Source organism: Symphalangus syndactylus, chromosome 4 (assembly GCF_028878055.3).
Source record: "Symphalangus syndactylus isolate Jambi chromosome 4, NHGRI_mSymSyn1-v2.1_pri, whole genome shotgun sequence".
Taxonomy (NCBI): domain Eukaryota; kingdom Metazoa; phylum Chordata; class Mammalia; order Primates; family Hylobatidae; genus Symphalangus; species Symphalangus syndactylus.
Window position 1 is genome coordinate 124,126,343 of NC_072426.2, and position 22,268 is coordinate 124,148,610.

Here is a 22,268-nt window from a genome sequence, read left to right on the forward strand (position 1 = left end):
GGGATATTTCTGGCATTTTTCTCAGGCTACAGCTTAAGTTTCTATTTAAGAAACAAATTGAAATCTTTTTTAATGTTTAAGAACAATTTTTGGAATTTTTTATATCTACATCAATTTTAGCAGAAAGTGCTTCAAACTTTTTAGCGTAAGGAATTTGAAAGATAGATAACCAATTATGCAAGCTATCCCAAATTGTCAATTATAAACCAAATATTAAAGAGATAAAAATTGTTATTATCATTTTTTTCTTTATGAACTCACTATGAATACTTAATATTTGTGGGGCACTGTGCTTAAGAACATACACAAATTATCATATTTAATTTATGACAACCCTTGAGGTTAGTAGTACATACTACTATGCTAATTTTACAAATGAGAAAGAAGTAATTTTCCTAAAGTCCCACACAGAACAAATGAAAATACTGTTGCTGGATTTTTGTTTTTTCCCCTGAACAAGGGATATTCATTTCAAAGTTTCTTTTAATTTACTGGCAATAGGCAAATAGCAACAATGCCTTCCAGATCAATAAAGTTGAGAAGTTCCATTTCAGTATTATATCCGTTTCAAATATCACAAACCCTCACACAAATGCTATTTTATTTAACATGCAAATAGTTCACTAAAGGAAAAAAGAGCATTTCAGCCTACCACTTTAGTCCCTAAGGATCCAGTTGAAAAGCCAAACCAGTCCTTGAACTTTATCAAGATAAATCCCTGGCATTCACTAATCATCAGAGAGGATCTTCAAATTAGATAAGAGCAAGAATTTTGGCATGGGAATGAACACAAACACCTTTGCGTTCACAAAGGCCCACAACCTGGCAGCCTTTCAGCAAGGTTTTATTCATGCAGCTGTTACTCTAAACTTTCCAGCTATTCCTTGGAAGTTGATAATACTTAAGATATGAGGAGAGTTGTGATTTCTGACATAGCATTCCTGAGATAAATACATGATCAGAGGGATGCTTTGAAATTCCCAAAGATATTCCACTAGCCCATGGCAGCATGAAAGTTTTTAAAAAGGGGTCTCTAAGAAAAAAAAGGGGGTAAAAAACAGAGCAGTTTCCTTGCCATCAGAGACTGTTAAATGAATACCAGACATGTTAAATTCTACAGAACATCCTGGAAAATGCTACCATCAAAATTATCTGTTGTTTTCTATTTCAATAAACCCCTTAAAATGTATTACACCTAAGTATGATTTCCTAAATATGTTCATGATCTACTCACTGCAGACATCAGTAAGGCACAAATTTAATTTCTACACTATTTAAAAGAGAAATAAATGCTAAAATATATAAAATTTTGATCATTAGTAAACAATGTAACTATATTAACATATATTAAATTTAGAAGTATAGCCTCACATATTTTTGAGTACTCAATCTAACACTAACAAATCTAAATAAATTATAAAAATTGAGAATAGACAGGGCACAGTGGCTCACGCCTGGAATCCCAATGCTTTGGGAGGACAATGCAGCAGGATCGCTTGAGGCCAGGAGTTCAGGACCAGCCGGGGCAACAGAGCAACACCTCATCTCTACAAAAAACTTTTTAAATAGCTGGACATGTTGGTCCCAGCTACTCAGGGGACTGAAGAAGAACGATCCCTTGATCCCATGAGTTTGAGGCTGCAGTGAGCTCCAGCCTGGGTGGCAGAGCAAGAAACTGTCTCAAAAATAAAATAAATAAATAAATAAATAAAAATTGAGGCCAGGTGCAGTGGCTCATGCCTGTAATCCCAACACTTTGGATCACTTGAGGCCAGGAGTTTAAGACCAGCCTGGCCAACATGGCGACACCTCGTCTCTACTAAAAATACAAAGACTAGCTGGGCATGTTGGCACACACCAGTAATCACAGCTACTCTGGAGGCTGAGGCATAAGAATCGCTTAAACCTGGGAGGTGAGGTTGCAGTGAGCCAAGATCACACCACTGTACTCCAGCCTGAGTGACAAAGTGAGACCATCTCAAAAAAATAAATAAATAAAAAAGAATCGCAAATTCTAAATTATACCAGACATGGCTTTTTTCATTTAAAAATATACATCTTCAATATCATTTTATACAGTGTTCTGTCTTTTACTCTTTAATGACTGCATACTATTTACTATGTTTTTTAAAAATAATACATGTAACCAATCATTTATAGATTGGCAGTTATAAAAACCAACATTCCACTGTTACAAAACAATTTTGCTATAAAATGCAGCAAGGTAAATCATTCAAAAGAGACAGGTCTTTTACTGCCACCATTTAATAGTAATAAGGACATAAGCTATTACTTAACTTCTCTGTGACTGAGTTTCTACATCTTTAAAGCAGGAATAAAGATAGTTATCTGTCTATTCTAAATGCATTTAGGGTAGAACTTCACAGACTAAAAGGTCAATAGGTATTAAAATTCCACCTGCAGAAAATATTTTATACTTGGTTATTACTTCTGTATGAACTTCCAGAGTGGAATTAAGTTTATATATTTTAATTTTTAATTAACATGCCAATTTACCTCCAATAAACTGTAACAATATGCACTCTCAACAACAGCAAAAAATGTTTCTTCATATCCTCACAAATAACAGCTGTGATTTTTAAAAAATCTCTGCTAATTTAATTGAGGGAAATTACATCACTCTTATTTCCTTTTAATCTCATGAGTACATAGTAGGTGTATATATTTATGGGGTACATTTAATATTTTGATATAGGCATGCAATTATAATCACATCAGAGTAAATGGGGTACCCATCACCTCAAGCAGTTATCATTTCTTTGTGCTACAAACATTCCAATTATACTCTTTTAGTTATTTTTAACTGAACAGTAAATTATTGTTGACTGTAATCACCCTGTTGTGCTATAAAAAACAGATATTATTGATTCTATCTAACTATATTTTTGTACCCATTAACCATGTCGACTTCCCTCCTAGTCTGCAGTGCCCTTTCTAGCCTTTGGTAACCATCATTCTACCCTCTATTTCCAGGAATTCAACTGTTTTAATTTTCAGCTCCCAAAAATGAATGAGAATATGTGAAGTTTATCTTTCTGTGCCTGGCTTATTTCATTTAATATAATGATGTTCTCTAGTTCCATTCATGTTGTTGCAAATGACAAGACCTCATTATTTTTTATGACTGAATAGTATTCCATTCTGTATATATACACCACATTTTCTTTATCCATTCATCTGTTCGTAGACACTTAGTTGCTTCCAAATTGTGGCTATTTTGAATGGTGCTGCAATAAACATGGCAGTGCAGGCATCTCTTCAATAAACTGAGTTCCTTGCTTTGGGGTATATACCTAGCAGTGAAATTGCTGAAACACATACTAGTTCTATTTTTAATTGTCTCGGGAACCTCCAAACTGTTTCCCATAGTGGTTGTAGTAATCTACACTCCCACCAACAGTATATGAAGGTTCCCTTATCTCCACATCCTTGCCAACATTTGTTACTGCTTATCTTTTGGATATAAGCGATTTTAACTGGAGTGAGATGATCTCATTGTTTTGATTTGCATTTCTCTGATCAATGATGTTGAGTATCTTGTCATAAAATCATTTGACATTTCTATGTCTTCTTTGAGAAATGTCTATTGAGATTTTTAGCCCATTTTAAAGTTATCATTTCATTTAAAATGTAGTAATATTTTTAAATTATTATTAATACATTTCTTCCTATAGAGTTGGTTGAGTCCCTTATATATTCTGGTTATTAAAATCCTTGTCAGTTAACCAGAATTATAAGGTTATTATATAATCCCCAGTCTGTGGGTTGTCTCTTCAATTTGTTGATTGTTTTCTCTGCTATGCATAAGTTCTGTAGCTTGATGTGATCTCATTTGCTTTGACTGCCTGTGCTTTTGGGGTATTACTCGAGAAATCTCCCCAGATTAATGTCCTGGAGAGTTTTTCCAATGATTTCTTTCAGTAGTTTCATAGTTTCAGGCCATAGATTTAAGTCTTTAATCCATTTTGAACTGATTTTTGTATATAGCAAGAGACAAAGGTATTCACTCTTCTGCATATGGATATACAGTTTACTCAGTACCACTGAGAAGACTGTCCTTTCCCCATTGCATGTTCTTGGCACCTTTGTCAAAAATGAGTTCACTTGTAGATGTGTGGATTTACTTGAGTTCTCTATTCTGTTTCATTGGTCTATGTATCTGTTTTTATGACAGTATCATGCTGTTTTGGTTACCATAGCTCTGTAGTATAATTTGAAGTTTTGTTCTCTTTGCTCACGATGGCTTTGGCTATTCTGAGTCTCTGTGGTTCCATATAGTTTCTAGGAATTTTTTTTTTCTATTTCTGTGAAGAATGTCACTGGTATTTTGATATGGATTGCATTGAATCTGTAGATTGCTTTGGGTAGCATGAACATTTTAACACTATTAATTCTTCCAATCCATGAATATGAGATATCTTTCATTTTGGGGGTCCTTTTTAGTTTCTGCATCAATGTTTTATAGTTGTCATTGAGGGATCTTTCACTTCTTTGGCTGTTTATGCCTAGGTATTTTACTTACAGCTATTGTAAATTGGATTACTTTCTTGATCTCTTTTTCAGATTGTTCACTGTTAGCATATAGAAATGATACAGATTTTTGTATGCTAATTTTTGTCATGCAACTGTACTGAATTTATCAGTTATAATACTTTTTTATGGACTCTTTAGGTTTTTCTAAATACAAGATCATATCATCTGCAAACAACTGACTTCTTCCTTTCCAATTTAAATGCCATTTCTTTCTCTTGTCTGATTGCTTTACCTAGGACCTCCAGTACTGTGTTGAATAACAGTAATGAAAGTGGGCATCCTTGTCTCATTTCAGATTTTAGAGAAAAGGCTTTCAGTTTTTCTCTGTTCCATATGATACTAGCTGTGGATCTCTTGTTTACGGCTTTTTATTGTGTTATGTTCCCTCTATATGCAGTTTTTTTAAGGGTTTTTATCATGAAGGAATAGTGAATTTTATCAAATGCTTTTCAGCAGCAATTGAAATAATCATATGGCTTTTGTCTTCCATCCTGTTGATATGATGTATCACATTGATCAGTTTGTGTATGTTCAGCCATTCTTGCATCCCCAGAATAAATCCCACTCATTATGCATCAATTTTAAAAAAGTTTTTTTGAGACAAGGTCTCCCTCTGTCACCCAGGCTGGAGTGCAGTGGCATGAACACAGTTCACTGTAGTGTCAAACTCCTGGGCTCCAGTGATCCTCCCGCCTCAGCCTCCTGAGTAGCTGAGACTACAGGCACACATCACCATGCCCAGTTAATCTTTTTGTTTTAAAATCTCACCGCGTTGCCCAGGCTAGTCTCAAATTCCTGGACTCAAGCAATCCTCCCACCTCAGCCCCACAAAATGCTGGAATTACAGGTGTGAGTCACTGCACCCAGACAAAAAAAAAAAAAAGAATCATAAAATGAAAAATCTCAGAGGACACAAAAATAAGTTAAAATATATCAAAACTTACACACACAAACACTTAGAAATAGTACATGGTACCATCTGCAGTTAAAAGAAATGTAAACAATGTAAATTTCAATTATTAAAGCATAACTGTATAAAATTAACATTAATCCATACTGTACTACATAATAATTTCATAGCTACTTCCTGCCACAATTGCATCGAGCTCCGGTATTGTTAGCATCACTTAAAATGCTGTGTGATGCTAGTCATCTCAGAACACGCAGTACATCTCTTTTTATGGGGCAGGGAGGAAGGAGTTTTGCTCTTGTTGCCCAGGCTGGAGTGCAATGCTGCGGTTTTGGCTCACTGCAACCTCTGCCTCCCAGGTTCAAGCGATTCTCCTGCCTCCGCCTCCCAAATAGCTGGGATTACAGGCACCCACCACCATGCGTAGATAATTTTTTTGTATTTTTAGTAGAGACTGGGTTTCACCATGTTGGTCGGGCTGGTCTCAAACTCTTGACCTCAGGTGATCCACCCACCTCAGCCTCCCAAACTCCTGGGATTACAGATGTGAGTCACCACACCTGGACTTCCTTATGATTTTCTTAATAACATGTTCTTTTTTTCTAGCTTACCTTACTGTAAGAGTACAGTATATTATACATATAACAATCAAAATATGTGTGAATCAATTGTTTGTTATGAGTAAAGTTACTGATCAACATAAGCTATTGGTAGTTAAGTTCTGAGGGAGTGAAAAGTTATATGTGGATTTTCGGCTACACAGGGGGTCAGCATCCCTAATCCCCATGTTGTTCAAGGGTCAGATGTAGAAACATACCAAAATGAAAAACTATTTTCAGTACCTGTCAAAAGATCTGAACTGCACGGGTTGTTCCACAGATAGATCACCAAGGGCTCCAAGGCAGGCTGGTGGCAGAAGGGCAGGATCCACTGTGACTCCATCTGCTGGTATGTTAACCAAGCTTCGGAGAATGTCTTTCACACTGACATTTTTTGAAACCGAAACTGACGGTGTAGCCTTAGTGTCCAACTCATTTCCTCTATTATTTTTGGTTTCCGGAGACTTATTGACCTCTAAAGAAAGAGTAGATAGCACCTCGCTGATTGCATCTGGGCCTGCACTGACACCAGGAGGTGCTGTGTGAGGAGTTACTTCCACATGGCTTCCTAAACCAGTGGCTGTTTCTTCCCCAATGCCTGAGTCCCTCCTTCGAGCAGATGATGTGCTTTCAGATTCTTCCACTGATGCCATAGTTAAAGTGCTGAATGCTGCTGGTGTGATTTCTGTATCATACCCAGAAACAGAAGAAATAAACAAACAAAAGTTTAGAACTAATTTTTAAAAGGTATATTCTGTCCTAATAGCTATCTACTGTTTTGAATTATGAAATACATCATGTTCTGAAAGAGCAAAAACTAATTACATATTCTACAGAATGTACTGAGTGGATACACCTATTATCAAGATAGATGGTATAATAAAATAAATAATAAAATACTTGCAAAAATTATCTAAAGTAATGGGTAGCAATACAAGGTTGAAAGTCATTGGCCTGTAAGAAAAAGTCCACAATCATTTTTTGGGTGTGTGTGTGTGTGTATGTGTGTGTGTGTGTGTGTGTGTGTCAGTCCGTTGCCCAGGCTGAAGTGCAGTGGTGTGACCTAGGCTCACTGCACTTCAGGTGTGACCTCCTGGGCTCAGGTGATCCTCCCACCTAAGCCTCTCAAGTAGCTGAGACTACAGGTGTGTGCCGCCACGTCTGGCTAATTTTTCTATTTTTTTGTAGAGACGAGGTTTCACCATGTTGCTCAGGCTGGTCTCAAACTCCTGAACTCAAGCAATCTACCTGCCTCAGCCTCCCAAAGTGCTAGGATTACAGGCATGCACCACCACGCCTGGCCCAGGTCCACAATCTTTAGGATAAAATAAAAAGCTCTACCTCAAACATGGTTACTGCAGCTGGAAAACTTGTTACCCCTTCTACATGCATAAATAATTCAATGATCCTTAAAATCCAGTTCAACAAGGAACACCTCCTTTTCTCTCTGTTTAATTCTCACTCCCTTTAATCAGGGTTTCAACCCATTCTAGCAAAAATAGTCTTATCAAGGCCACCAAAAAATCTGCATCTTGCTAACTCCAATGGTCAGTTTTCAGTCTTAATAGGACTTCACATAACAGCAGCAGCTGATTATTCCCTCCAACTAGACAACGCTTCCTTTCCTCGGCTTGCAGGACACCATTCTCTTTTTGTTTTCCTTGTACTACCTCACTGATTGTTCCTTCTTAACATCCTTCACCTCTTTTTCTCCCTGATTTCTTAAGTTGGAGGAACACAAGGCTCAGTCCTTGTTCCTCTTATGTTCTCTGTCTGCATTTAGTCCCTTCGTGGTATCATTCATTCTCCAAGTTTTAAATACCACTATATCCCCCCACCAAAAAACTCAAACCATTAAATGTAACTGCTACCGTACAACTTCTCTTACATGTCTAAAAAACATCTCAAACTCAACATGCTGAAAACTGAATTTCTTCTCTTTTTATCTTTCCCTGAAAATCTTTCACCTTTAATCTACTCCACTGTACCTTGTAATCATTTTTGACTACCTTTTTCATTCACAAAACACACACCTAATGTTTTAAAATTCTGTTTTTTCTACCACTAAAACATATCCAGAATCTGACTGCCTCTCACCATCTCTAGTTACCAACCTAATCCATCCCACCATAACCTCTTGCCTGGATTACTGATTACTGCAATATCCTCCTAACTGTTGTGGAAGAGGGTTGCTTTAATAATCCTACTGCCCCATGTCTCCTGGTACGCATCCCTTGATAAGCCCTTGAATCTGGACTAGGCTTGACTGACAATAACCAATAGGATCTGGCAAAAGCAGCAGTGGGCCAGTACTTGGCCCACATTTTAAGGTCTGGTAGCTCTTGCATTCCCAGAATCTCTGAACATCTCTGTAAGAAGTGTGGCTTATTTCTGATCTACCTTGCTGGAAAGAACATGTAGAGAGACGATATAGAGACAGAGATGCTCTCCAAACTAATGAAGGAAACCAGGAACTCAGTTGAGAATAAGTATCAAGGCTGCAGACACACAACCCCAGCTCAGCTGTTTTAGTCAGTCAGTCTCGGCTCTTGGAGCCATCCTACCTGAGGCACTATATACACTATTAGAAAAGTCATCTTAGATTTTCCAGACCCAGCAAACATCATCTGAAACAGGGATAAACCATGCCCACCGTGCCCTATCCAAATCTAACTCAAGAAATCATGAAAGAAAGATTAAAATGGTTATGGTCTTAGGACATTAAGTGCAGGGTAAGGTGTTAAGCAGCAGTACCCAGCCAAAAACACTGATTATCCTTGCCCTCTACACTATATCCTCTACACAGGATACAGAGTTACTTCTTTTTTTTTGGAAAAGGAGTCTCACTCTGTCACCCAGGCTGGAGTTGTTGTGGTGGGATCTCTGCTCACTGCAACCTCTGCCTCCCAAGTTCAAGCGATTCTCCTGCCTCAGCCTCCTAAGTAGCTGGGACTACAGGCACCCACCACCATGCCTGGCTAATTTTTTGTAGTTTTAGTAGAGATAGGGTTTTACCACGTTGGCCAGGATGGTCTCCAACTCCTGATCTCAAGTGATCCAGCTGCCTCAGCTTCCCAAAGTGCTGGGATTACTGGCGTGAACCACCATGCCCAGCCCAGAGGTACTTTTAAAAACATAAATTGTAACTCCTATACTCAAAACTCTCCAATGAGTTCTCATTTCCCTCAGAGAAAAATCCATAACCAATTACTCCTGGTCATTCCTGATATTTTTACCATCTTTATTACTTTCTTTTTTTTTTTTTTTTTAGCACTTTCACCACCTTCTAAAATACTATACAATTTACTTACAGCATGTACATATTTTCTATCTCCTCCCATTAGAATATAAGCTCCATAAGGACAGAGATTTTTTGTTTTGTTTTAGTCATGAATATATACCCAAGTATCCAGTAGATATTGAATGAATATCAAGTGAATAATAAATTGCCTCCTTTGGGTGGTAGCTACTTCTATAATTGCAACAGCTACTTAACTAACTATACTTTTATAACTGGCAGCTACTTTTAATACTCCAATTATTGCAGTTACTTGTTAATAAGTCTGTCTCTTGCAAGAGAATATGAGTTAGTGATTCTTCATAGCAAATGAAGTCAATACAATTTTTCAACTCTTTATTTGTATAACATTTTCTGACTTACCTTTAATTAGTTCATTTAAAGAACAAAAAATACCCCAATTGCAATTAATTACATTATATTTAAGCCACAACATTTAGTTAATAATAAAAATATATGTATGCTCTTCCGTAATTTGCACAGAAATGGATTTAAATTCCAGTATCAATATTTTAACCATCAAAGTAAGTAAACACTTATTCGAACTTTGGCACAAAGGAATAGAAAATGCAAACTTACCAGAGAGTGATACATTTCCATTTTCACTGCCAGTTTCCGTACATGACTGGCTATGCCTTTCATTTTGGGGTTCCAAAATGTCTCTGTACTTGGAGACCATAAGAACAGAGATAAAGTATACTACTGCCAAGGCTAAAAATTGAGCTTGTTTGCTATCCTCCTGGGAAAAAAAATTAAAGGAGTTGATTATGTAACCATAAAATAACATAATTACATTTTACATCACAATGTTTAAATACAAAACATGTTCACAAATCTTTCAATATACACAGAAAATACATTACTTACATAAATAATAAATTTATTAATAAACTTACTTAAGCAAACATTAGGCAAAGACTCTTAGAAAAACGTCTTTAAATGAGAAGCTTTATACTTGCAAAACATGGAAAGAGAGAAGCTAGCTCATTTTTTTAAATTATTCAATCTAAAGACATATGTCCTAATATACATTATAATGTTAACCAAACAAACAGTAATTATAACTATATGAAAACAGGTCAGATACGGTGGCTCATACCTGTAATCCCAGTACTTTGGGGGCCAAACCAGATGGATCACTTAAGGTCAGGAGTTTGAGACCAGCCTGGCTAACATAGTGAAACCCCATCTCTACTAAAAATACAAAAATTAGCCAGGTGTAGTGGCACATGCCTGTAATCCCAGCTACTCAGGAGCCTGAGGTGGGAGAATGGCTTGAACCCAGGAGGCAGAGGTTGCAGTGAGCTGAGATTGCGTCACTGCACTCCAGCCTGGGCGACAGAGTGAGTGAGACTCTATCCTCTATCTCAATAAATAAATAAATAAACAAACAAACAACAATATGAGGATTACTGGTTTTTTTTATCTATAATCATAAAAACTAAAATACATAAAATATCACAATAAAAGTGCCAAAAAATAAACATGCAGAAGAAAAAAACTGAAGCTATTAGATACAGAATAGGATGCCAAAGGAATTCCTTCTTTTCTTTTTTGAGACAGGGTCCCACTCCATTGCCCAGGCTGGAGTACAATGGCACAATCATAGCTCACTGTACCCTTGAACTCCCGTGCTCAAGAGATCTTCCTGCCTCAGCCTCCCAAGTAGCTAGGACTGCAGGAATACACCACCACATCCTGCTAATTTTTGTTTTTTAATTTCTTGAAGAGACAGGGTCTTGTTATGTAGCTCAGGCTGGTCTCGAACTCTTGGCCTCGAGCAATCCTCCTGCCTTGGCCTCCCAAAGCACTGAGATTATAGGTGTGAGCTCCCACACCGGACCACAAAGGCATTCTTTTTTTTTTTTGAGACCGAATCTTGCTCTGTCACCCAGGCTGGTGTGCAGTGGCGCGATCTCGGCTCACTGCAAGCTCCGCCTCCCAGGTTCACACCATTCTCCTGCCTCAGCCTCTCCGAGTAGCTGGGACTACAGGCGCCCGCCACCATGCCCGGCTAATTTTTTTGTATTTTTAGTAGACACGGGGTTTCACCGTGGTCTCGATCTCCTGACCTCGTGATCCGCCCGCCTCGGCCTCCCAAAGTGCTGGGATTACAAGCGTGAGCCACCGCACCTGGCCAGGAATTCTTGAGAGTATTTAAAATAGCACAAACAATTATATATCAAGATTTAAAAAAAAAAGGATCTATGAGAAACAAGACAAACTAGACTGACCTCTTGAAGGGCCTAGGCTCCATTCTAGCTCTACAGGTCACCCATGTATCTGTATATTACTGACCTCTTTATCTAGTCAAATTCCCCATCATCAAGGAGAACCTACACACATCACTATTCTACTAACTTTCCCCAATATGTTTGAACTTGTTAATTTAAAGAAAAAACTCAAATTTATCTATCAAACTCTAAAAACCAAAGGCTCAAGCAGAAGGTAAATTTAAAATAAGAACATGAAGAACACTGTTCCCTATCAGATAAATACAGGTATACCATGGAGATACCACAGGTTTAGTTCCGGACCACTGCAATAAAGTGGCTATCACGATAAAGTGAGTCACACAAATATTTTGGTTTCCAAGTGTATATAAAAGTTATGTTTACACTATACTGTAATCTATTAATTGCACAACAGCATTGTATCTAAAAAAATTGCACATAACCTCATTTAAAAATATTTTATTGCTTAAAAATGCTAACAATTATCTGACCCTTCAGTGAGTCACAATCTTTTTGCTAGTGGAAGGTTGTGTCTCCACATTCATGGATGTTGACTGATAGGTGAGGGTGGTAACTGTAGCAGTCTCTTAAAATAAGACAAGAAACTTTGCCACATTAACCGAATTTTTCTTTCACAAAAGATTTTTCTGTAGCAAGCAATGCTGTTTGATAGCATTTTACTCACAGGATTGGAGTCATTCCTCTGAAACCCTACCAATGTTTTATCAAATACATTTAGGTAATATTCTAAATACTTTGTTATCATTTCAACAATGTTCACAGTATCTTCATCATGAGTGGATTCCATTGTAGGAAACCACTTTCTTGATTATCCACAGGAAGCAACTCTTCATTCCTTGGAGTATTATCATGACATTGTAGCAATTCAATCACATGTTTAGGCTCTGCATCTCATTCTGATTCTCTTGCTATTTCCACCACATCAGCAGTGACTTCTTCCATGGAAATCATGAACTCCTAAAAGTCATCCATGAGAATTGGAATCAATTTCTTCCAAACTCCTATTAACATTGATATGTTGATTTCTTCCCATGAATCACATGGGTACTTCATGGTATCTACAACAGTGAATCAATTCCAGAAGATTTTCCATTTACTTTGCCCAGATCCATCAAAGGAATTACTATCTATAGCAGCTATAGCCTAATAAAATGTATGTCTTAAATAATATGACAAAGTATTTCTTAAATAGTAAGTCAAAATGACTCTTAATCCATGAACTGCAGAATGAATATTTCACTAAAAAGCATGAAAATAACATGAATCTCCTTGTATATCTGATCAGAGCTGTTGGGTGACCAGGTTGATTATCAATGAGCAGTAATAATTTGAAAAGACTCTTTTCTTCTGAACAGCAGGTCTCAATAGTGGGCTTAAAATATTCAGTAAGCCATGCTGTAAACAGATGCACTATTATCTAGGCTTTGTCATTCCTTTTATAGAGCACAGGCAGAGTAGATTTCTAATAATTCTTAAGGGTCCAAGGATTTTCAGAATGATAAATGTGCATTGGCTTTGACTTAAAGTCACCAGCTGTATTAGTCCCTAACAAGAGAATCAGCCTGTCCTTAGTAACACTGAAGCCAGGCATTGACTTCCTGGTAGCTAGGAACATTGTAGGATGGTATCTTCTTCCAATAAAAGGTGTTTTGGCTTTTGTTGCCATTGTTTTTGGTGTTTTAGACATGAAGTCCTTGCCCATACCTGTGTCCTGAATGGTACTGCCTAGGTTTTCTTCTAGGGTTTTTATGGTTTTAGGTCTTACATTTAAGTCTTTGATGCATCTTGAATTAATTTTTGTATAAGGTATAAGGAAGGGATCCAGTTTGAGCTTTCTACATATGGCTAGTTAGTATTCCCAGCACCATTTATTAAATAGGGAATCCTTTCCCCATTTCTTTTTTTGTCAGATTTGCCAAAGATCACATAGTTGTAGATATGCGGTGTTATTTCTGAGACTTCTGTTCTGTTCCGTTGGTCTATAGCTCTGTTTTGGTACCAGTACCAATGCTGTTTTGGTTACTGTAGCCTTGTAGTATAGTTTGAAGTCAGGAAGCGTGATGCCTCCAGCTTTGTTCTTTTGGCTTAGGATTGACTTGGAAATGTGGGCTCTTTTTTGGTTCCACATGAACTTTCAAGTAGTTTTATCCAATTCTGTGAAGAAAGTCATTGGTAGCCTGATGGGGATGGCAATTAATCTATAAATTACCTTGGGCAGTATGGCCATTTTCACGATATTGATTCTTCCAACCCATGAGCATGGAATGTCCTTCCATTTGTTTGTGTCCTCTTTTATTTCATTGAGCAGTGATTTGTAGTTCTCCTTGAAAAGGTCCTACACATCCCTTGTAAGTTGGATTCCTAGGTATTTTATTCTCTTTGAAGCAATTGTGAATGGGAGTTCACTCATGATTTGGCTATTTGTCTGTTATTGGTGTATAGGAATGTTTGTGATTTTTGCACATTGATTTTGTATCCTGAGACTGTGCTGCAGTTGCTTATCAGCTTAAGGAGATTTTGGGCTGAGATGATGGGGTTTTCTAAATATACAATCATGTCATCTGCAAACAGGGACAATTTGACTTCCTCTTTTCCTAATTGAATACCCTTTTCTTTCTCCTGCCCGACTGCCCTGACCAGAACTTCCAACACAATGTTGAACAGGAGTGGTGAGAGAGGACATCCCTGTCTTGTGCCAGTTTTCAAAGGGAATGCTTCCAGTTTTTGCCCATTCAGTATGATATTGGCTGTGGGTTTGTCATAAATAGCTCTTATTATTTTGAGATACGTCCCATCAATACCTAATTTATTGAGACTTTTTAGCATGAAGCGCTGTTGAATTTCGTCAATGGCCTTTTCTGCATCTATTGAGATAATCATGTGGTTTTTGTCTTTGGTTCTGTTTATATGCTGGATTACATTTATTGATTTGCGTATGTTGAACCAGCCTTGCATCCCAGGGATGAAGCCCACTTGATCATGGTGGATAAGCTTTCTGATGTGCTGCTGGATTCAGTTTGCCAGTATTTTATTGAGGATTTTTGCATCGATGTTCATCAGGGATATTGCTCTAAAATTCTCTTTCTTGGTTGTGTCTCTGACAGGCTTTGGTATCAGGATGATGCTGGCCTCATAAAATGAGTTAGGGAGGATTCCCTCTTTTTCTATTGATTGGAATAGTTTCAGAAGGAATGGTACCAGCTCCTCCTGGTGCCTCTGGTAGAATTCGGCTGTGAATCCATCAGGTCCTGGACTCTTTTTGGTTGGTAAGCTATTGATTATTGCCACAATTTCAGAACCTGTTATTGGTCTATTCAGAGATTCAACTTCTTCCTGGTTTAGTCTTGGGAGGGTGTATTTGTCGAGGAATTTATCCATTTCTTCTAGAATTTCTAGTTCATTTGCATAGAGGTGTTTGTAGTATTCGCTGATGGTAGATTGTATTTCTGTGGGATCGGTGGTGATATCCCCTTTTTCATTTTTTCTTGCATCTATTTGATTCTTCTCTCTTTTCTTCTTTATTAGTCTTGCTAGCGGTCTATCAATTTTGTTGATCTTTTCAAAAAACCAGCTCCTGGATTCACTGCATTTTGAAGGGCTTTTTGTGTCTCTATCTCCTTCAGTTCTGCTCTGATTTTAGTTATTTCTTGCCTTCTGCTAGCTTTTGAATGTGTTTGCTCTTGCTTCTCTAGTTCTTTTAATTGTGATGTTAGGGTGTCAATTTTAGATCTTTCCTGCTTTCTCTTGTGGGCATTTAGTGCTATAAATTTCCCTCTACATAACTGCTTTAAATGTCCCAGAGATTCTGGTATGTTGTGTCTTTGTTCTCATTAGTTTCAAAGAACATCTTTATTTCTGCCTTCATCTCGTTATGTACCCAGCAGTTATTCAGGGGCAGGTTGTTCAGTTGCCATGTAGTTGAGTGGTTTTGAGTGAGTTTCTTAATCCTGAGTTCTAGTTTGATTGCACTGTGGTCTGAGGGAAAGTTTGTTATAATTTCTGTTCTTTTACATTTGCTGAGGAGTGCTTTACTTCCAACTATGTGGTCAATTTTGGAATAGGTGTGGTGTGGTGCTGAAAAGAATGATTATTCTGTTGATCTGGGGTGGAGAGTTCTGTAGATGTCTACTAGGTCCACTTATTGCAGAGCTGAGTGCAATTCTTGGATATCCTTGTCAACTTTCTGTCTCGTTGATCTAATGTTGACAGTGGGGTGTTAAAGTCTCCCATTATTATTGTGTGGGAGTCTAAGTCTCTTCATAGGTCTCTAAGGACTTGCTTTATGAATCTGGGTGCTCCTGTATTGGGTGCATATATATTTAGGATAGTTAGCTCTTCTTGTTGAATTGATCCCTTTACCATTATGTAATGGCCTTCTTTGACTTTTTTGATCTTTGTTGGTTTAAAGTCTGTTTTATCAGAGACTAGGATTGCGACCCCTGCCTTTTTTTGTTTTCCATTTGCTTGGTAGATCTTCCTCCATCCCTTTATTTTAAGCCTATGTGTGTCTCTGCACGTGAGATGGGTCTCCTGAATACAGCACACTGATGGGTCTTGACTCTTTATCCAATTTGCCAGTCTGTGTCTTTTAATTGGACCATTTAGCCCATTTACATTTAAGGTTAATATTGTTATGTGTGAATTTGATCCTGTCATTGTGATGTTAGCTGGTTATTTTGCTCATTAGTTCATGCAGTTTCTTCCTAGCATCGATGGTCTTTACAATTTGGCATGTTTTTGCAGGGGCTGGTACCAGTTGTTCTTTTTGATGTTTAGTGCTTCCTTCAGGAGCTCTTGTAGGGCAGGCCTGGTGGTGACAAAATCTCTCAGCATTTGCTTGTCTGTAAAGGATTTTATTTCTCCTTCACTTATGAAGCTTAGTTTGGCTGGATATGAAATTCTGGACTGAAAATTCGTTTCTTTAAGAATGTTGAATATTGGCCCCCCACTCTCTTCTGGCTTGTAGAGTTTCTGCCAAGAGATCCGCTCTTAGTCTGATGAGCTTCCCTTTGTGGGTAACTTGACCTTTCTCTCTGGCTGCCCTTAACATTTTTTCCTTCATTTCAACTTTGGTGAATTTCACAATTATGTTTCTTGGAGTTGCTCTTCTCGAGGAGTATCTTTGTGGTGTTCTCTGTATTTCCTGAATTTGAATATTGGACTGCCTTGCTAGATTGGGGAAGTTCTCCTGGATTATATCCTGCAGAGTGTTTTCCAACTTGGTTCCACTCTCCCCATCACTTTCAGGTACACCAATCAGACGTAGATTTGGTCTTTTCACATAGTCCCATATTTCTTGGAGGCTTTGTTCATTTCTTTTTACTCTTTTGTCTCTAAACTTCTCTTCTCACTTCATTTCATTCATTTGATCTTCAATCACTGATACCCTTTCTTCCAGTTGATCGAATTGGCTACTGAAGCTTGTGCATTCGTCACGTAGTACTCGTCCCATGGTTTTCAGCTCCATTAGGTCATTTAAGGACTTCTCTACGCTGCTTATTATAGTTAGCCATTTGTCTAATCTTTTTTCAACATTTTTATAGCTTCTTTGGGATGGGTTCGAACTTCCTCCTTTAGCTCAGAGAAGATTGATCATCTGAAGCTTTCTTCTCTCAACTCGTCAAAGTCATTCTCTGTCCAGCTTTGTTCCATTGCTGGCAAGGAGCTGCGCTCCTTTGGAGGGGGACAGGTGCTCTGATTTTCAGAATTTTCAAATGGGATCTAATTAAACTAAAGAGCTTCTGCACAGCAAAAAAATACTATCATCAGAGTGAACAGGCGACCTACAGAATGGGAGAAAATTTTTGCTATCTACTCATCTGACAAAGGGCTAATATCCAGAATCTACAAAGAACTTAAACAAATTTACAAGAAAAAAACAACCCCAACAAAAAGTGGGCGAAGGACATGAACAGACACTTCTCAAAAGAAGACATTTATGCAGCCAACAGACACATGAAAAAACGCTCATCATCACTGGCCATCAGAGAAATACAAATCAAGACCACAATGAGATACCATCTCACACCAGTTCAAATGGCAATCATTAAAAAGTCAGGAAACAACAGGTGCTAGAGAGGATGTGGAGAAACAGGAACACTTTTACAGTGTTGGTGGGACTGTAAACTAGTTCAACCATTGTGAAGCCAGTGTGGCAATTCCTCAGAGATATAGAACTAGAAATACCATTTGACCCAGCTATCCCATTACTGGGTATATACCCAAAGGATTATAAATCATGCTGCTATAAAGACACACGCACACGTATGTTCATTGCAGCACTATTCTCAATAGCAAAGACTTGGAACCAATCCAAATGTCCATCAATGATAGACTGCATTAAGAAAATGTGGCACATATACACCATGGAATACTATGCAGCCATAAAAAAGGATGAGTTCATGTCCTTTGTAGGGATATGGATGAAGCTGGAAACAATCATTCTCAGCAAACTATCACAAGGACAAAAAACCAAACACTGCATCTTCTCACTCATAGGTGGGAATTGAACAATGAGAACACTTGGACACAGGAGGGGGAACATCACACACCAGGGCCTGTCATGGGGCAGGGGTAGGGGAGAGGGACAGCATTAGGAGATATACCTAATGTAAATGACAAGTTAATGGGTGCAGCACACCAACATGGCACATGTATAAATATGTAACAAACCTGCACGTTGTGCACATGTACCCTAGAACTTTAAGTATTTAAAAAAAAAAAAGGTGTTTTGTCCACATTGAAAATCTGTTGCTTAGTGTAGCCACCTTCATCAGTTTCTTAGCTAGCTCTTCTAAACTTATTGCTTCACCTTGTACTTTTCTGTTATGGAGACAGCTTCTTTTCTTAAACTTTATGAACCAACCTCTGCTAGCTTCACTTTTCTTCTGCAGCTTCCTCACTTCTCTCAGCCTTTACAGAATTGAAGAGCGTTAGAGCCTTATCTGAAATAGGCTTTGGCCTAAGTAAATAGTGTGGCTGGTTGGATCTTTTATACAGACCACTAAAACTTTCTTCAACTCAAAAGTATAAAGCTATTTTCTTATCAGTCATTTGCTCACTGGAGTAATCGTTTACTTTTAATTTCCTTTAAGAACTTTGCATTTGCCTTCACAACTTGGCTAAATGTTTGGCACAAGAAGCCCAGCTTTTGGCCTTTATCAGCTTTTGATATATCATCTTCACTAAGCTTAATCATTTCTAGCTTTTTTTTAAAGTGAGAGACTTTTCCTTTCTCTTGAACCCTTAGAGGTCATTGTAGGGCTATTATTGGCCTCATTTCAATATTGTTGTGTTTCAGGGAATAGAGAGACAGGGGAATGCTCCCCCTACCAAGGAGATGGGGAGAGACAGGAATGGCCAGTTCGTAGCACAAACATTTATTAAGTTCACTGTCTTAAATGGGTGTGGTTTGTGGTGCCCCAAGACACTTACAGTAGTAATACCAAAGATCACTGATGACAGATCACCATAACAGATAAATAATAATAATGAAAAGGTTTGAAATATTGTAAGAATTACCAATATATGACATAAAGACATAAAGTACATGCTGTTGGATAAATGGCACGGATAGACTAACTCAACACAGGGTTACCAAAAACCATCAATTTGTAAAAAATCCAGTAATCAGCAACATGCAATAGCAAAGCACAATAAAATGAGGCATGCCTGTAAATAGAAACCAACGGTAAAAATGAGACTAATTGTTAATGTCAAAAATTTTGGATATAATCAATTTCAGAAAAATAGAAGATAGGCTCAATTTGAACATATCCACTTGACGCAATTCTTTGACATATTTGTGATCTGTGATCTGACAAAATCTATGATATTTTGCAGGTTCACGTGTAATGACTTCTTAGTCTATTGGAAAAAACAAAGGTACATTTGTCTTTTTTATAAACCACCCCTTTTCTCTAGACATGCCCATGTTCTTCTGACACACAATTCTGCCATCTGTTATAATAACTGCTACTAATGATATTAATATTCAAAATGCAAGCAAATAATTTACTTGTCCTTCTTAGACTGTCATAAATTAGTTATGCCAATCTAAATCCTTATTTAGCCCATTAATATGTTCAATGTTTACTAACTACCACATGAAGTTTACAGTATATGCCTGATTTTTGGCCTCAAATAAAAAATATCCCATAAATCTTTTACATTTAAATCCTAACTCCTGAAATAGATTTGCTTTCCATTGTAGCTGTCATTTATTGAATACTTACCATAGACTAGGCACTGTGCTATGTATTTCATACATAGTTTTATTAGCAAACTTGAACAAGATAAGGCTTAGAGAAGCAACTTACTTAAGGATAGATAGTATGTAAAAAAGCAAATCTGAACTCAGATTAGGGTGATTAAAAACCTTAGCTCTTAACCTCAAGGTAGAAATTTCTTTATGTCCTCGATCTTAGGTCATTTCCTTTTTTTTCTTTTTATTTTTTTAATTTTTTTATTTTATTTTTTGAGATGGAGTCTCGCTCTGTCGCCCAGGCTGGAGTGCAGTGGTGTGATCTCGGCTCACTGCAAGCTCCGCCTCCCAAGTTCACACCATTCTCCCCCCTCAGCCTCCCAAGTAGCTGGGACTACAGTCACCCACAACCACGCCCGGCTAATTTTGTTTTTGTATTTTTAGTAGAGATTGGGTTTCACCATGTTAGCCAGGATGGTCTCGATCTCCTGGCCTTGTGATCCACCTGCCTCAGCCTCCCAAAGTGCTGGGATTACAGGTGTGAGCCACCGCACCCGCCTGGTGATTTCCTTTTTCATCATAGGTTCCTTTTGTTCCCTAAAGAGGCTAAACTCTAGCATGTAAAATATAGTGTTTTCTTTTTTCTAAAACTCCTATAAGGTGATTATATAACTTTTATAATTACAAAATACTTAAAATTATTTATGACTTTCAGTGATCATATAGTAAAAGAGATATTCTAATTCTGTTTGCAGAATATTTGTAATATAATAACTGGTTAGAAGGTTCTACAAGAGCCAGATCATCCAGAGGCACTGTGAAGAGTTCGGATTCCATTTAACCACTAAAAGATGCTATTAGAGAATTCTGAAAGAAAAAGAGTAACATCATCTATTCTAGTTTGTTTGTTTGTTTATGAGACAGGGTCTCGCTGTGTCACATAGGCTGGAGTGTAGTGACACAATCATAGCTCACGGTAACCTTGACCTTCTAGGCTCAGGCGATCCTCCCCACCTCAGCCTCCCAAGTAGCTAGGACTAGAGGCGTGTGCTACCACATGTGGCTAATTCTATTCTAGATTTTTAAAGATCATTTTAGGAAATATAAAGTTATGGACAATAGACTCAGAACCTGCCCAATGGAAAAAAAGTGAATAGAGGAGAAAACAGCAACATTTGGTCCTCAAATTGACCATATTCAAAGGATTCCAGGGAGAAAAAAAAGTTGATGGCTTCTTAATTAAAGGAATAATAATAGCTACTAGAAAACTGAGATCTAAGAAGGTAATATAGCCTTTTAGTTAAGATCAAAATTTCAAGAATCAAATTCCCCAAGTCCTAAACTCACTTTCACCAATTACTAATTGTATAATCTTAAGCACATTACTTAAATATTGCTAACTCCCTCATAGAATTATTGTGAGAATTAAACATACATATACAGCAGCGGTCCCCAACCTTTTTGGCACAAGGGACTGGTTTCATAGAAGACAATTTTTCAATGGACCTGTAGGGGGTAAGAGGCGGGGTAGGGGTAGGGGGTATGGTTTCAAGATGATTCAAGTGCATTACATTTATAATTAGATTTTCATAAGGAGCACGCAACCAAGATCCATCGCATGCACAGTTCACAATAGGGTTCGTGCTCCTATGAGAATCTAATGTTCCTGCCGATCTGGCCAGGAGGCGGAGCTTGGCTTCACTCCTCACCCTTTGCTCACCTCACCTCCTGCTGTAGAGCCTAAGTGCAGGTCAGTGGTCTGGGGGTTGGGGACCCCTGATGAGAGCATCCAGTATTATATTTAATACACAGTAAGTATTCAATACTATTAAGTAGTGATAATACTCCAAATTCTACATGTGTATAAAAACCTAGTCCAGAACTAAAGAGAACCAAACTATTGAAAAAAAGGGAGGGGAAAAAGAAAAATTGAGGTTAGAAAGTTTATAAGAAATATACATGTAAAACATATAGTAAGTGTTCAACAAATATTTACCAATGATAATATTCCAAATGCTGATGAGTGCAATTACAATTATTTTTACTTTCATCTTTATACTTTCTATATGACTTTAAATTGTCAACATAAGAATTAGCAATGTTTTCTATCAAAATCAGCTGAAACAAAACTGTTTTTCATCTTTAAAAAATTAGAAACACCAAACTGAAAGCCACATTTCATCATGCACCTTTTTATCACATTAGTGTACCTTTGAGGAAAAAATATCCAATATTCAGTAAAATAATATGCCATTCAGAAGTTGAACATTTTATTACATTCACAGCATCAATTTTAGAATTAAGACTGCTGGGTTTGAATCCTGATTTTATCATTGTTTTATCAACGTTAGCTTGGAGATGTTACTCAAGCTTTATATGCCTCAGATTATTCATCCATAAAATGGAAATTACAATAGTACAGCTCAATAAGTTGTTGGACTTAATTAAT

At 37.5% G+C, this 22,268-nt stretch overlaps 1 protein-coding gene across 6 annotated transcripts in view; it reads right to left on the bottom strand.

The window, feature by feature from the left end:
• The window catches only part of LRBA (LPS responsive beige-like anchor protein), a 786,161-nt gene that overhangs the window by 588,846 nt on the left and 175,047 nt on the right, over positions 1–22,268 (bottom strand). For all 6 annotated transcript variants that reach the window (XM_055276087.2, XM_063638262.1, XM_055276088.2 and 3 more), the window contains exons 29-30: positions 9,941–10,100; positions 6,307–6,748 (exon numbers count right to left, since the gene is read on the bottom strand). In XM_055276087.2, the coding sequence (XP_055132062.1) occupies positions 6,307–6,748; positions 9,941–10,100 (602 nt within the window). The remainder of the gene's footprint in view (positions 1–6,306; positions 6,749–9,940; positions 10,101–22,268) is intronic.